This window comes from Acomys minous, assembly GCF_964271855.1.
Source record: "Acomys minous genome assembly, chromosome: 18".
Classification (NCBI taxonomy): domain Eukaryota; kingdom Metazoa; phylum Chordata; class Mammalia; order Rodentia; family Muridae; genus Acomys; species Acomys minous.
Window position 1 is genome coordinate 19,263,555 of NC_140501.1, and position 15,851 is coordinate 19,279,405.

Below are 15,851 nucleotides of genomic sequence, written 5' to 3' on the forward strand. Positions count from 1 at the left end.
CAATCTAATAATTGTTCCATTTTTACTTGAAAACAGTGTTTTCTCTTGATTTTAGATGTAGAATTCTATGAGCATCAGTCTGCTAGGATTTTCTGGACGTGACAGATATGTTACACAGACACAGTAAGCAAGAGAGATTTACTCTGGCCCAGGGTTTTGAAGATTGAGTCCCTGGCAAGGCAGAAACACCATGGAGATGGACATAGCAGAGGAAATTTCACCTCATAGCAGCCAGAAGCAAAGAGGAGTAGCAGGAAGGACCAGATCTCAGATATATCCTTTCAAGGCACACTCCAGTGGCCTACCTCTCACCAGGCTTTCTTCCACAGTCCACCTAATAATCTATCCCAGATTTGAATCTATCAGTTGATCAAGCCATTAATTAGGTCAGAGGCCCTATGATCTAATTGTCTCTCAGAATGCCCTCATCGATGCCCCCAGAGATGTTTTGTCCTAATCTTTTAGTGTATCTTTCAACTTGATCAAGTTGATAGTCCGTATTAACAATCACAATCAATTGCAGAAATTTGGGTGGAGAGTTGTTTAGACATTTTGTGTATCTGTATTTCTTTTTCAGTCTTAACAGTAAGTATAGATGGATATTAACATAGTTTTGGCCCTTTAATTTTGTCAATAATTGCTTTAGTCTTTTCTGTTGGATACATACACATTTATAACTTAGAAATCTGGTGCATTGGTGCTGGAGAGATGGCTTTAGTAGAGAGCATTTACTGCTCTTTGGGAGGACCCATGAATGATATCCAGCACCCACATTAGATAGCTTATGACATCCAGCCCCATGGGGAATTCATTGCCTCTGGCCTCCGCAGGTACCTGTGTCTCTTCCTGTGTTGTACTAGTACACTACTATGCACGTACATACACATAATTTAAAAAATCCTGGTGTAACCCGTTGTTTTTATTTTATTATCATCACATTTCTATCTCTAGTAATACTTTTGAATGAGTTTATTTTAGTGATATAAAAATAGTTTTCAAGGGCTGAGAAGGTGGGTTAGTGTGTAAAATGCTTGCTTTGCAAGTTTAAGGGACCTACGTTTGGGTCTCTTTTACCCACATAAGACCTAGGCCTAGCAGTGCAAATTTGTAACCACCAGCTCTTGGCTGATTCAAGAGTGGTTATAGACAGATCTCAGAGGCTACTGGCCAGCATGCCTAGCCAAACAGTAAGCTCCAGGTTCAGTAAGAGAACCTTTCTAAAGCACAAGAAGGAAGAGTGGTAGAGGAAGCTAACTGATGCTTGTGAAGATCAGAGGACAGCTGTTGGGAGTCCCTTCTCTTCTACCATGCTTTTGAGGCAGGGTCTCAGTGTTTCTACTGCCATTGCTGCTTTTCAACTTCCTGATATGTCACTGTGGGAGTGCTGAAACTACATGCTGGAGCTGGCACATCATGGCTTCTGGGGATGAATTTAGGTCCTCAGGCTTGCATGGTAAGCACAGTGACTTGCTGGGCCATCTTGCCAGCCCAAATTGGATAATTTTTAGTCACCCATTTTCAAGTTTACAGATTTTGTGTTATCTCCATTTTATTAATGAACTACCTAAGGAAATTTAAAATTATATTATTAATTCAATTTAAACTTTTCTTCTGTACTGGGAAATTCATTCTTTGTATTTCAGCTGTATTTGCCTTTATTTGATAGGATATATTTTTAGTAGTTTAAATCTTTATTATATAATTATAGTATCTAGCAGATGTGTTTCGACTTCTGAAACTACCACATGATATCACAAATAAGCCATCACAAATTGCCTCCTTTAAAAAAACATTTATTATTATGTATATATTGCTCTTCCTGCATGCACACCTGCAGTCCAGAAGAGGATATCAGATCACATTATAGATGGTTGTGAGCCACCGTGTGGTTGCTGGGAATTGAACTCAGGGCCTTGGGAAGAACAGACAGTGCTCTTACTCGCTGAGCCATCTCTCCAGCCCTGCCTCCTTTTTTGTAGTTACTTGAGTGGAGGCTTTAGACAGGATCATGCAGGTGGCATTAAGAGATCATACTTGGGTTTGGGGCGACAATGCTTATTAAGCAACCATAAGGACCTGAGTTGGTGCCCTTAGCATTGCCATAAAAACAAAGCAAAACAGGCATGGTGATGTTGATTTGTCAGACCAGAGCTGTGAGGCAGCCACAGATGGATGCCTGGAGCTTGCTAGCTAGACAGCTCAGCCAGCTGCTGAAATACAGATTCAGTGCGAGACCTTGTGTCAAAAGCGAAGAGAGGGCAATGAAGGAAGATACCTAACTTTTACAAATTTAAATAGTATAATAGTGCGCTATTATCTACTCTTCATTCAGAAGGCCAGAAAAGTTATATTTTAGTGAGATAATAAGGTTAGAAAGGGGAGCGGGAGATAATGTTTAGAGGAAAAGGAGTGGAGAAAAATTATTATTATTTAAGAGACTGTAGCAGATGTTCTTATTGTCCTGGCTATATCTCTTTGACATTCATTAACAGCTGTCTCCTGGAAGCATCTATGACTTTGAGCCTTGAAAGTCTGTGCAGGACTTCAGAAATTTCTCCAGAGAAATGTTTTCATCTCTTGCAGACCAGCTACGGGATCAGAGAGAAGAGAAAATCTTGGTGGTTTCACAGTAGGGAGAATTGAGCAGGCGGTTAAGAGACAGCTAGTTAAGAGAAACTAATTATTGGTTGAATAACTAGGTACAGGAACTAGTTATTGAAGAGAGTTTGAAGAATGGAAGAGAATATTAATACTAGTCCAGACATACATGCAATGCAAACTGAAAGGTCTTCTAGTCCAGGAGGACTTTATAGTTTTCTTCTGCTTTTTCCTTGTCTCCTTGGGCCAAACCCAGTACTTTATATAAAATGAAATTCAGTTTTTTAATTACAGATTGCATCATGATTTTCTCATCTTTTACAATCAATAGAGCCGTTAAAAATCAACAGAGCAAGAAGACAGTCTAACAAAGGAATATAAACAGTTCTGTATAACCTACAATAAGGCATATAGCAAAAATAAATCAATATCCAAGCAGTGGTCAGCATGACCTGATTATTATTTCTTAAACAATACTCGGGTGAGTTTAATCATAAATTTCCCCGGGCTAAAGCTATTGTGTTTACATGATTGTCATAGCATCATAGCTTGAAACTGAATGTTTTTTTCAACACAGAAAAAGACTTGACTTACTTCCAGTACCAAACCAACAGGTGTACTGTCCAAGCCTAGGCTAACTGTCAAAGGGTCCTCTATTGTAAAATATCTGTAAAGTCAACATTCCAAGCCCACCTTCTAGAATCTCAAAGCAGATTCTAAAGAATCAAGTTTACTTTTCTCCAGCTAACCATATCTAACCAGGTACTGTTAAGTCAAGGTCCTAACTTTGTTTTCAAGCAATTTTTGCCTGGCTGCACACAGAGCCAAGATTCTCTCATCGTCTCAAGCCTTTGGCTAGATGCCTTCTTTCAACATTCTCTGTGGGAAAAAGTTTTCCAGTGTAAATTTCATTAGTGCTGAGAAATAGAGGGAAAGGCAGTTTTAAGAGGAAAAAGTAGGTTTCAAAGTAGTTTTTAGGAAAAATTACACCTGGACCATACATAATATTTAAGGGCAGTAGTGATCAGCTGGAGCTCTTTGGAACTTTGTCAAGCAAAGCCTCAACAGCTGTGCTGGATGTCTAAGGACCATGCTAGTTGTCGGAGGTATTTGGAACTTTTTCAAGCAAAGCTTCTATGACTTGTTCTTGTGTCTGTTGCATGCAACCAATAATGAGTAAGAAATAGATAAGCAACTCATTTTCCTCACCTACAGTTAGAGTACCTGTGAGCCATGACCCATTGTGGTAATGAGCTTTATAATGCACTGTCCTTGTTTGCTTTCATTGCTTGATGAAGCACTGACCAAAGCAGCAGCAGGAGGAGGAGGAAGGGGTTTATTTGGCTTACAGGTCCTCATCATAGTTCATCCCTGGGAGAAGTCCTGGCAGGAACTGAAGAAGAGAAGAGGCAGGGACAGTGGGGCAGCTGCTTGCTAGTTTGTTCTTCATGGCTTGCTATGTAACCCAGGCCCACTAGCCCAGGGCTGGTACTGCCCACCTGAGCTGGGCCTTTCCACATCAGTCACTAGTCAAGGAAATGCCCCACAGTAATGGCCACAGGCCAAGGCCAAACTGATGAAGATAGTTCCTCAATTGAGGTTTCCTCCTCTGGCTGAAGCCAGTTTGTGTCCACCTGACAAAAACTAGGGAGTTCATGCACTTTTTATTATTTAATCCCCCCCCCCCCCCGCTTTTGTATTTTGAGGGAATACAAATCAAGGTAGAGAGTTCCGTATGGGGATAATAATGTAAACAATTTATTGAGCATTTACTAACTACTTTTATTTTCACTGCATTTGCTTCTTTGAGAGTCACTCTGTTTTATTCATTTTGTATAGGGCTTTTAGAGATTTATTTGCTTATCTTTATGTATCTAATTCTGCTATTATTCACTACTAATGCCTTGGGGTGTTTTTTGAAGTTTAGTGTGAATAGATTAAAATTGCATCATGATATAGATCCCATCTTACCTGAGCTATGAGGGTGTGATTCTGTAGGAGGCGTGATCTACAGCGTCACACTGCTTCAAAGGTTTCTCCCCTCGGCCTTACCCATTTGTTCACTCAGCTTCCCTCCTTCTTTCCCTCCTTCCCTCCCTCCGTCCCTCCCTCCCTTCGTCCCTCCCTCCCTTTGTCCCTCCCTCCCTCCCTCCCTCCTTTCCATTTCTTCATTTCTTCCTTTTCTCTGTTCTGCCCACTGCCAGCATAACTTTACAGTTCTCTCCCCATCTTCTCCTCATTAGAAAAATTCCAATGGAGTGGTTGTAAGCCTAAGTAGGATACCTATATAATCTCCTGTGAGTCAACTTGAATTGTTACGATATTTTTTCCTGTTACCAACAGCATGGTGGGTTAAGTATATACAAATTTTCTCATTAATAATCAGACTGCTAGCTCTCCCTAGTGCTTCTGACACACCATTAGTGTCATTATATAGCTACAGAGGTTAAATGTGGTTTCTATAGAAATCTTCAGTGTATACGTGGTGTTTTCTAAATCGACTGAGTTTTAAAAGGTGAATGGTATCCGGTGACAATGAAACTCACTTACAAATTCTTATTTGATGATTGCTTTATACTTTTATTTCGGAGAAAAATGTTTCATTGAAATTTTCATATATTGAAATAATCCTTTTCAGACTTCGGTATGAAAGAAATAGCATGAGTTAGAAAATATTTGTTCTTTTTATAATCTCTGTAGAAGTTAGCCTAAGATTGCTACTGTTTTAAGAATATTGGAGAGTTTTTGGCAAGAATTTACCATGGAAGCCTTGACTCTGTTTTCTGTAGGAAGCTTTTGATTATGTGCTGAGCTCCTTCATGCCTTCCAGACAGAGGCATGCTTATACACTGCGTTTTCCTTTATCTAGTGCTGAGAAGTTAGTTTTCAAGCAACTAGCCCATTTATATTGTCAAATGCATAGCACCATTTTTAATAATGTCTCCTTTCCCATTTCTCATGTTGGTAATTTATACTTTTAATTGTTTTCTTGCTAGAGATTAATCTCGTCAGAAGACTAATTTTTAGCATTGTGGTTTTCTCTGTTGAATCTGTGATTTCTCTTTCATTTGCTTGTTTTTCCCTTTCTACATTCTTTCCTTTTAATTTGTTTTCTTTCTGACTTCTCAAATTGTACACCAAGATAATTTACTTTGAAACTTTTTACTTTTAGTATACATACTTAAGCTATGTGTTTGTTTAAGTGCTATTTTAGCTTCATTGCTTCTAGAAGTGTTGACATCGCATTTATTATCATTTAACAGGAAATATTTTTAGTTTTTTTGTGACTAGATATCTGACCCATAACTTATTTGCAGACACTTTTTTTTTTTGGTTGCCAACATTTGAGAATTTTAATTTTCTGTTGTTAATCTCTAGTTTTTCTTTTTCCTTCCTTCCTTCCTTCCTTCTTTCCTTTTTTCCTTTTTTCTTTTTCAAAACAAGGTTTCTCTGTGGAGCCCTAGGCTGTGTAGACTAGGCTGTCCTCAGACTCAGACATTCGCCTGCATATGCCTCCCAATGCTAGGATTAAAGGTGAGTGCCAACCCTTGGCTCTCTAGTTTGTGTTTGATGAAAGAATTACATTCTGTACTTAGGAGCTGATGCAGGAGGTAGTAAGTTTGAGGCTAGCTTACATAGCATAATGACAGTGAGGCTAGCCTGGATTTTGTAATGAGACCTTATATCTTATTTCATCACCATCACTATCACCAAAACATATTTGTGATTTAGTGTCATTCTGGACCATGCGTGCATTTAAAGTTCTACTGTTTTTAGTTTGCTTCAGTAGTAGTCACCTGACTGAGTGAAGTTCAATTCTTGTTTGTGTCTAAATGCTCATAAAAGACAATGCCAGTGCTCTCAGTTGATCTTGGTGTGTTCTGTGCTTGGTTGTTTAGTTCTCATTTCTTCTAGAGCTTTCCATTTATTGATTTATTTTAAAATTTATGTACTCGCTTTACATCCTGGTCGTAGCCCCATCATCCCTCCTCACCTCCCAGTCCCACGCTCTCTATTTCCCACCCCCAATCCCTTCCCCTATTCCTCCACTTCCCGTCCATCCCAGCTCATCAAGTCGCATCAGGACTGAGTGTGTCCTCTTCCCCTGTGGCCTGGCAAGGCAGTCCTGCCTGTGGGAAGTAATGTCAGAGCCAGCCCCTGTGGCTCCCCTTACTAGATGACCCACATGAAGCCTGAGCTGCCCATCTGTGTAGGGGGCCTAGGTCCATTCATGCATGGTCCTTGGTTGGTGCTTCAGTTCAGCAGGCGCCTCTGGGCTCTGGTTAGTTGGCTCTGCTGGTCTTCTGGTGGAGCTCCTGTCACCTCCAGATCCTTTGCAATCCTTCTCACTTTTCCACAAGACTCCCCCAGTGTTTGCCTGTGAGTCTCAGCATCTGTTTTGAGGCACAGCTGGATGGAGCCTCTGGCTTCTAGAGCTTTCATTAAGAATTTTATTTTAGGACAACCTTTGTTATATGTGTAGTTCGCCTTTTACTAAAGAGGAAAGCAAACTTGTGTACAAATGGATTGGATATGCTTATTTATTTTTGCCAAGAATTAACTCTTTGGTGGGTAGTGGATATTATAGGACATAGAGAGTCTTCAGCCACTACAAAATTATCACTATTTTATAATCATTAGTGATAGGAATACTGCTTCATATAAATATTTAATATATGATTGAACTGTATTCAAAACTGTTCTAGAAAGTATTGGAAATACTGTTCAGGCCCAAGCCAAAATTGATTTAATAATTTTTTTAATGAAATTCAACTAAGTACCTCAAAATAACTTTTAGTATGATACATTCTAACACAATATAATCTAAAGGTGTACTGATTTTGATACATGCTGAAGAATGACCATAGGAAAATAATCCAGTCATTGTTTTTATAATTAAAGCATGTTTCTGTAAGAGCAGAAAACTTTGTATTGTAATGGAAACACTGCTTGATAACACATAGTAGCATCACATCTGACCTGAAGTTTTTTTAAGGCATTGTTGAAGTGGTATTGGGAGCATCCTGTTATGTGTAGTGCAAAGCATGCTCAGAACTAAGGCTGCAGTGTAGTTTCATGATGAAGCATGCGGGATTAATGACATGGACATCTGGGGTTATAATGTGTTTGGTATTGAACTAGATTTTGTTTGGTGTGTGCTCAGAAACTTTTTACTATTGTCTTTTGTTTATTTGTTTGTTTTTGATTTTATAATTCCTTATATTCAGTTACACTCATACTGGTCTGTAGAACAAGCAAAAGATGGTACAGGTAACAAACCTAGTACAGTTTCTAATTTTGTGGATAGCCCATGAACTAAGACTGTATTTTACATTTTAAAGCTCAAAAGAAAAAAAAAATAGATAAAGAATGTTTGGGATACAGAAAATTACATACTGAATTTCAGTATCCAGGAATAAAATTTTACTCATAGCCACAATCATTTGTTTCTGTGCTATCTGTGGCTGTGTTCATATTCTGGTGGGTAAAACAATTACCTCAGAGATCTTATGGCCTCCAATGAGTAAATTCTTAACCCTCTGGTCTTTTATAGAAAACGTTTGCCTGTTCTTCATTTAGATCGTAGCTTAGTAATTTTTAAATAAAGTTTTCATTAATAAATAAAATTAGATAAAAGATTGAAACCTCTTAATCCCAAATATCCTGTACATTCATCAAAACTTGGCATTTGAATTAGAAGGAACATATTTGAATGAGATATTTTAAAAACTGTGATTAATTTTTGTTTTACTAGAAAACAGGTCTACTAGTAAGTTTATTGAGAAACTGTCGACATAGTTTTTTGCCATGACTTTTGCAGGCTCAGTTTTTATGTTGGAGAAATGTTTAACTTTCCTTTAATAATATAGTAATTCTTATATAATTTTATTCTTATTTTCTGTGTGTGAGTGCTTTGCCTACAAGTGTGTATGAATGTACATCAGATTCATGCCTGGTGTGCAGAAGCCAGAAGAAGGCAGTGGATCCCCTGGAACTGGAGCTACAGGCAGTTGTGAACTGCCTTGTGGGTGCTGGGAATCGAACTTGGTTCTCTGTATTATCAGCAAATGTTTTAAGTGCTGAGCCATCCAGCTCTCTACCCCTTAATGTACTTAAAATATTTTCCTCACTTAAAAAGCATTTTATCTTTTACTTTTACAATATTTTCTTGAGTATGAAGTTCTTTTTGTGGAAAAAAAATGCCTCACAAAACCAATTCTAGATATGCTTCTTTGAGCTTCTGCTGATTTACTATTGAAACTCTTAAATTACCAGAAATTCCAAAGTAAATTGCTGATATATTTGTATCAGCTGGCTTCTGGAGTTTTGTCTATTTTTAGATACCATGAAAAAATGATTGGTTCTTGAATCGAGTTAGGGGTTACGATGTTATGTTACTGGCAAAAATAGTTTAATTTTCCAGTAGTGGATACAAGTTCCCTTCATATAATCTCCTCCTAAAAGAGGCTCTTTAAAAACTCTGTACTTTTAAAATGCAGATTAAAATGGCAGAGGTGGCCATAGCCAGATGCTGAAAGAGAATGCGTTAAATGATGTCAGTCTTTTCAGACTATCAGAAGAGCACCGAGAAGATGCTGGTTTAAGTGGATGGTGAAGAGTAGATTGAAGGAGGTGGCGGGAATGCGGAGGTACAGAAGTGTGATGCTCTGCTGTGGTCCAGCTGAATGACAGAGGCCAGTTAATAGAGTAGCTTACGTAGAGATGCTGTGGACATCACCACGAGTTATCAGGAAACATATGTTTAGCTTTTGTGATTATTTGAATGTGAGGAGTGAAGCGACAGGCAGTGTGAAATAAGAAGTTTTCATATGCTGATTCTCCATGTCCATCTTTTGACAAACTTTAGTAACTGAAAATGGAGCCTGTGTTTCTTTCTAGCACATTAGCTCTGTTACCTGACTTCTTTATTTGGAAATAGCCTTCCTGTCTACAAATGACCTAGGTAAAAATTTTTTATTTTTATTTTTTTTATTTTTGGCTCTAGAAAACAGCTTTCTTTTCCCTTTTTTTCTCTTCCTCCCCCCTTCTCCTCCTCCTTTTTTTTCTGCGTAGGTCTGGGGTCACGATTCCAAACAAATTGTTGTCTCCTCTGTGAGCCCTAATTTCTTACTTTTGTTAATTAATTTGGTCCGTGCAACATATTTTGATCATATTCTTTTCTCAACTCCTCCCCACCAATTTTATTTTATTCTATTTCCCCTTCCAGTGCTGTGAATTTATCATGTTTGATGCTGTGCAGGTCTTCTGCTTGTTGTTACAGACTTTGTGAGTTCAGACGTCTGTCAGTGCTGTTGTATCTGGATAGTGCTATTTCCCTGGAATCATCTCACCACAATCTTGTTTCCCCTCCTTTTAAGCATAGATCCTGAGCCTTGAGGGGAATTGTTTGATGAGGACATCCCATTTAGTACTAAGTGTGCCAAAGGCTCTCCCTCTCAGCACATGGTACAGCTGTGGGTCTGAGTTCTACTGCATGAAGATCCAGGTGTCTTAGTCACTGGTCAGTTGCTGTGAAGAGACATCACGACCAAAGCAACTTCTGTAAGGGAAAGTGTTTACCTGGGGCTCTCTTACAGTTTCAGAGGTTCAGTCCATTATCATCATGGCATGTAGCATGATGGCCCACATGACACTGTTGGTTTTAAAACTGATAAAGAGATGCCGTGTAACAGTTCTGGTATGAAAGGAGATTCATTGTGGATGGGAAGGGGAGAGGAATTAGGGCCTGAGTGGGCCATGAGGGCAGAGAGAGAGACAGAGAGAGACAGAGAGAGAGAGAGAGAGAGAGAGAGAGAGAGAGAGAGAGAGAGAGAGAGAGAGAATAGGAAGAGAGAGAGAAATGGAAAGAGTGAGGGTGGGGCGTAGGAGGGAGAGAGGAGTAAGAGGGCGTGCAGAATGGCTGGTGGGGCTTTCATCCCACCTGTGCCAGGCTTCAGGTGATGTTAGATTGCTAGGCAACCTAGAAGCAGTCTGTTGGATTGTAAACTAACAACTGGAGCAGTAGCTGAGCCTACATCCTGACCTATAGGCTGAGAGTGAACCTGGGTCTGACATGGGCTTTTGAAACCTCAAAGCACAGCCCCAGTGATACACTTCCTCCAATCCGCATCTCCTGATCTTGTAATCCTTTCAAAGAGTACCACTCCCCTGGTGACTAAGCATCAGACATAGAGGCCCATGAGGGTCATTCTTATTTAGTTTCTACTTCTTGGCCACTTTAGCATTGTCATATAAGGTTCCATCTCATGGACTAGGCCTTAAATACAATCAGAAAGTGGTTGGTTACTACCGTAGCATTTGTGCCAGATGTTCATCAGCTGACACGTAGGTAATGAAAATGTATATTACACAATGCAATGTTATTCAGCTGTTGAGAAAAATGAAATTACAGGCAAATAAATGTTTCTCTTCTGGAGCAAAAATTGTCTTCTTTATTTTATGTCTTTGCTACCCAGGAGTGGGTTCAAAGCATAGTAAGCATTCAGGATATGAAGTTACAGGAAAATGAAACGTTGGGTAGTTTTCTTATTCCTCTCATTTTATTCTTTACCACTTTGGGGGTAGAGAGTAAGAAAGGATGTCTCTTTCTAAGTTACTCAGAGGGCTCCTTTTCCTTAATGCAAAAATCTGGCCTAGAGCTAGTTGCTAAGGGTATGAGCTCAGATTTTCTTTTCTTTTTTGTTTTTTAAACCTTGATATATATTTTATAGGCATGGATGTTTTTGCCTACCTGTGTCTGTATACCATGTGCATACAGTGCCTGTAGAGAGCAGAAGATGGTGTCCAATTCCCTGAGACTGGAATTACCTATGGTTTGAGCTGCTACGTGGGGTGCTGGGAATTGAACCCTGCTCCTCTGGAGCAGCAGCCAATGCTCTTAGCCACTGAGCCATCTTTCTAGCCCCTCAATATTCTTTATATTAATAGTAATTTAGTAAAAAGTTCCTCCAACCTTTCTGCATTGAAGCTTTCACTAACATAAACAAATTTTTCGATATTTATTAGCATACTCACTGGTGAGAAAAGTTTGTTCTTTTAAAATTACATTTACTCTGTGTGTATGCACATATGTGCATGTGTATACAAGTATGACACAACATAAATATGAACTTCAGAGACAGCTAGGTGGCCACTCTGAGTTCACGGATTGAAATTAGTGTCTGTCCACCCTCTTTCGTGAGTATCTGCTTGTCCCTGGAACAGGTGTTGTTGTTGTTGTTGTTGTTAAAACTTCATTTAATACCTTAAATGCCTTTTGGAATTACATTTTTAATATGTAATTCCTGACTCTGTAATATTGTTCTTTTAAAAGCTACTTTAATACTATCTATGTACATATTATAGTATATTGCTTTATAGAAGATGTAAGAAACATGCAAGTGTCTACTAAACATAACCTGTTCCACTGGTTTTGTATGTCTTGATATAAATATTCATAATGTTTGCACTTCTTATTTTTAGGAATAAGAAAATTTTAAATAAGAAGAAATTAAAGCGAAAACAGAAAAGCAAGTCAAAAGTAAAGACAAGAAGCAAGGTAAAGTTGCAGCAACTTGTTACATAGTAATTGGAACAAAATGAAAAGACTTAAAAATAGAAGTATAATTAGCAAATCATTGTTTTGTGTGCTAAAGTAATTTTGTAGAAGCCTCTTTTTAAAAGTAAATTTTGAATTTATTCTTTGAAATTTTAATGCATGACTACAGTGTGTTGTGATCTTACCTACTCACACCAGCACCATCCAGTTCCTCCAGGACCCACCAACCTCCTCCATCCAGATTCATGTCCTTTTAATAATAATTAGTAATAGCCTACCTAGTCCAATGGATGTGGACTACATCCACAGCCCCATAAAAAAGTGACGCTTATTTTGTGTGTGTGTGTGTGTGTGTGTGTGTGTGTGTGTGTGTGTTATGTTATGTTTAATCTACTTTGAGATGTTTGATTACTATCCTGGACATTAATATCTGGATACTGAAAATTATTTATTCTCACTATATTTGCTCATTTCATATATTCTGATCACTTGTACTAGGAGTATTAAGCTTGGCTTGTGGATTGGGGTTTTGATTTGGATTCATTATATGCTTTTCTTGATGAATAAGGAGCCTCTTAATGTGTCTGTACTACTCAGAACTTCTTTTGATTAGTTATAGCTGTATAAAAGAAAAGTCAGTATATACTGTTTGAGATGGACCTTAGGAGACCAAGTATCTCACTTACTGTAGCAATCCTGTCTGCCATAAAGTTCCTCTAGTTTTTGTTTTTGATTTGGGATGTGTGTGTATGTGTGTGTGTGTGGTGTGGTATGTGTGTGTGTACGCTGTGGGGTGTGTGTGTGTGTGTGTGTGTGTGTGTGTGTGTGTGTGTGTGTGTGTGTGTGTGTGTGTGTTGGTGGTGATTTGCAGCTACCAGAGCCTATTTTCTATAGAAGAGTCTTCCCACTGGACAGCAGTAGTGTGAAACCTAAATAGGAAGAACAACAGAGTTGTGTCTGTGGTTTCTGAACTTTTCCCTTCTGGGTCACAGAAACAGGAGCTTAACTGGATCTGTATATTGTATTTAACTTTCAGATGAAAGTGTTTCCTGTTTTTTTGTTTTTGTTTTTTAAATTAATGCATTTGCTGTTGCTAACTGGTCAAAGTAACAAAATAACAAATCAAAAATAAGATGAAGGGATGGAGTTTATTCTAGTTTATGTTAAACATAGGAAGATGTAGGGATTAAATAATATCAAATTTATATCTTGATCTCATTTGTTCTCTTTGTCTGTGGCTGTGACTGAAACTTCTGACAGTGTCACCTTCATTTTCTTCTAGTAACAGGCAACTACTTTTACAAGTTTTAGCAGAAAGTCTCAGGCTATCTTACTGATTTGTAGCATTCACCTGAGCCAGGAAATGGATGAATTTGTTTAAACTGAATTGTTAGGTTTGCAATTCATCAATGGATGGGTGTGCCATGTGGACAAGGCGAGAGTTAGTTACGCCAAGGAAAGTAGTATTGGATTCACAGATGAGTAATAGGTTTTTCAGTGTTCTCATCAGTCATTAGTTTTGCTTTTGGAATAGTATGTAGAATTTTTTCTTAATATATAAAACACCTCTAACAAACACAATCATTCAGATTTTTTTTTTTTTGAGACAGGATCTCTCTGTGTAGCCTTGGCTGTCCTGGACTCACTTTGTAGACCAGGCTGGCTTCAAATTCACAGAGATCCTCCTGCCTCTGCCTCCCTGGGTGCTGGGATTACAGGTGTGCACCACCACTCTCAGCTCATATTCCTAACTTTTATTCCCTGTGTATGTGGTGGTTCTATACGTAGAGTTAGAGTACAGACAGTCTTTAAAATTCATTTGAGTTTCATTTGGTGATATACTGAAGAGGCTTATGATATGCAGGAAGATACAGAAGTCCCTTTCCAGGTAGCCTCTACCTTTGTGCTCCTAGTAATTCACATTTTCTCCTTTAGATTTGGCATTTCTATTTCCTGAGCTGCTGTGATAGCAGTGATACAAATAATTGATCATGTATTCTGCAAACATGAACTGCAAGCATTGTTCTCAGTGACTGGGACACAAAGATGAATATGCAGCATGTTGAGTATAGATGATGAGTATAGAAAATAATAAGATGCTGTCTTCTGGCTTCCATCTACCTTATTTTGTTATTTTAAAAAAATAACATTTTATGGCTCTTTGCTGTCAGTAATTTCTTCGTATGCTTTTCTCCCATCAGCCATATCACTTATGTAGCTATGTTGGCTAAATAACATATCTTTTCTTTTAATCTAGTGTAATCATTGCTTACAGATACTAAAACATTAAATTGGTTGCTTCAAACAGCACTGGGGGACTAGAGAAATGGTTTCGTAGATAAGAACACTTGTTGGTCTTGTTGAGCACCTGGGTTTGGGTGCCAGTGCTCACATGGTACCTAACAACCACCTGTAACTGCGCTCTAGGGAATTTGATGCCCTCTTCTGACCTCACTGTGCACCAGGCAGTCATGTGGTGAGATGCATACATGTAGCAAAATGCTCACATACGTAAATAAATCTTAACAGAACAAAATAAAACAAACAGCACACAAGTTATCTTACAATTTTGTAATCGCAAATGGATCTCAGCAGATTAAAATCAAGATGTTAGCAAAACTGTCTTCTTTGTAGAGGTTCTAGGAAGGGCACACATTGATTATCTCTTCCAGTTTCTATAGACCACTGCATTTCTTATCCCGTGACCTCCTTGATGCAGCAAAGCCAGTGGTAGTTGTGTTCTGCCTGCTGTACCATTATGACAGTTTTCTGGTAAATCTTTCTCTCACTCTCCTGTATCTCTCTTTAATGTATGGAACACCTTTGCGAATATATTGCCTATCCAGATAATATATCACAATTTTTCCTTTCTTAATTTAGTCACACCCACAGAGTCCCCTTTTGAATGTTAAAAGTATCATATTCTCATGGGTTTTTGGATTGAGACGCAGTTTTCTTAGAGGCCATTTTTTCCCTATCAGACATTTACTATATGTCTCTGGTAAAACTCAAGTTCTTGTTTTATAAATCCATCCGTTGTCTTCTTTGAGCATGAGATATGCTTTAGAAAAGATTTAAACAATAACAAACTGATAATAATAGACATCAATGATAATTTTAAATAGCACGTGTATACATAGACTTCTGTTACTTTTTGTTAAATAATTTTCTAGTTTTCCACTGTAGCTATTTAAATCTTTGTAATTTTCTTCAGACCTCTGAAAATTCTGTCTAATGGCATGTAAATTCATTTTCTTGAATGTAAATCAAGTATATTACACTGGAAAATTGTCCAGCTTCCTGATTTTTACATGTCAGGGCTTTTTAAAAAAAATAGCAGAATATGAAGTAGAAGTTAAAGCCCACACTATAGTTTTGAAAAATCACACACACACACACACACACACACACACACACACACACACACACACACACTCACTCACACACACACACTCACTCACTCTAGTCAAGGCTCAGAACATTTCCATGATCTCCAGAACTTTTCTCACCCTTGCGGCACGCCTCCTGTCTCTGCAGCTGTGTTCTCATCTCTAGAACGTAACTGTGATAGTTCAGTGTGTCTTCCTCTATGTTTCCTTTCTCTTAACTGAGTGACTTTGTGTTCACCTTGTTTTCTGTGCATCAGTAGTTCATTCTATCATGTTGCTTATCAATATCTTTCACAGATATATCA

General features: G+C 38.3%; 1 protein-coding gene across 13 annotated transcripts in view; it reads left to right on the forward strand.

Moving 5' to 3' along the window:
- Positions 1-15,851, forward strand: part of MYCBP2 (MYC binding protein 2) — a 230,898-nt gene that overhangs the window by 11,884 nt on the left and 203,163 nt on the right. For all 13 annotated transcript variants that reach the window (XM_084767812.1, XM_084767815.1, XM_084767818.1 and 10 more), the window contains exon 2: positions 12,082-12,157. In XM_084767812.1, the coding sequence (XP_084623938.1) occupies positions 12,082-12,157 (76 nt within the window). The remainder of the gene's footprint in view (positions 1-12,081; positions 12,158-15,851) is intronic.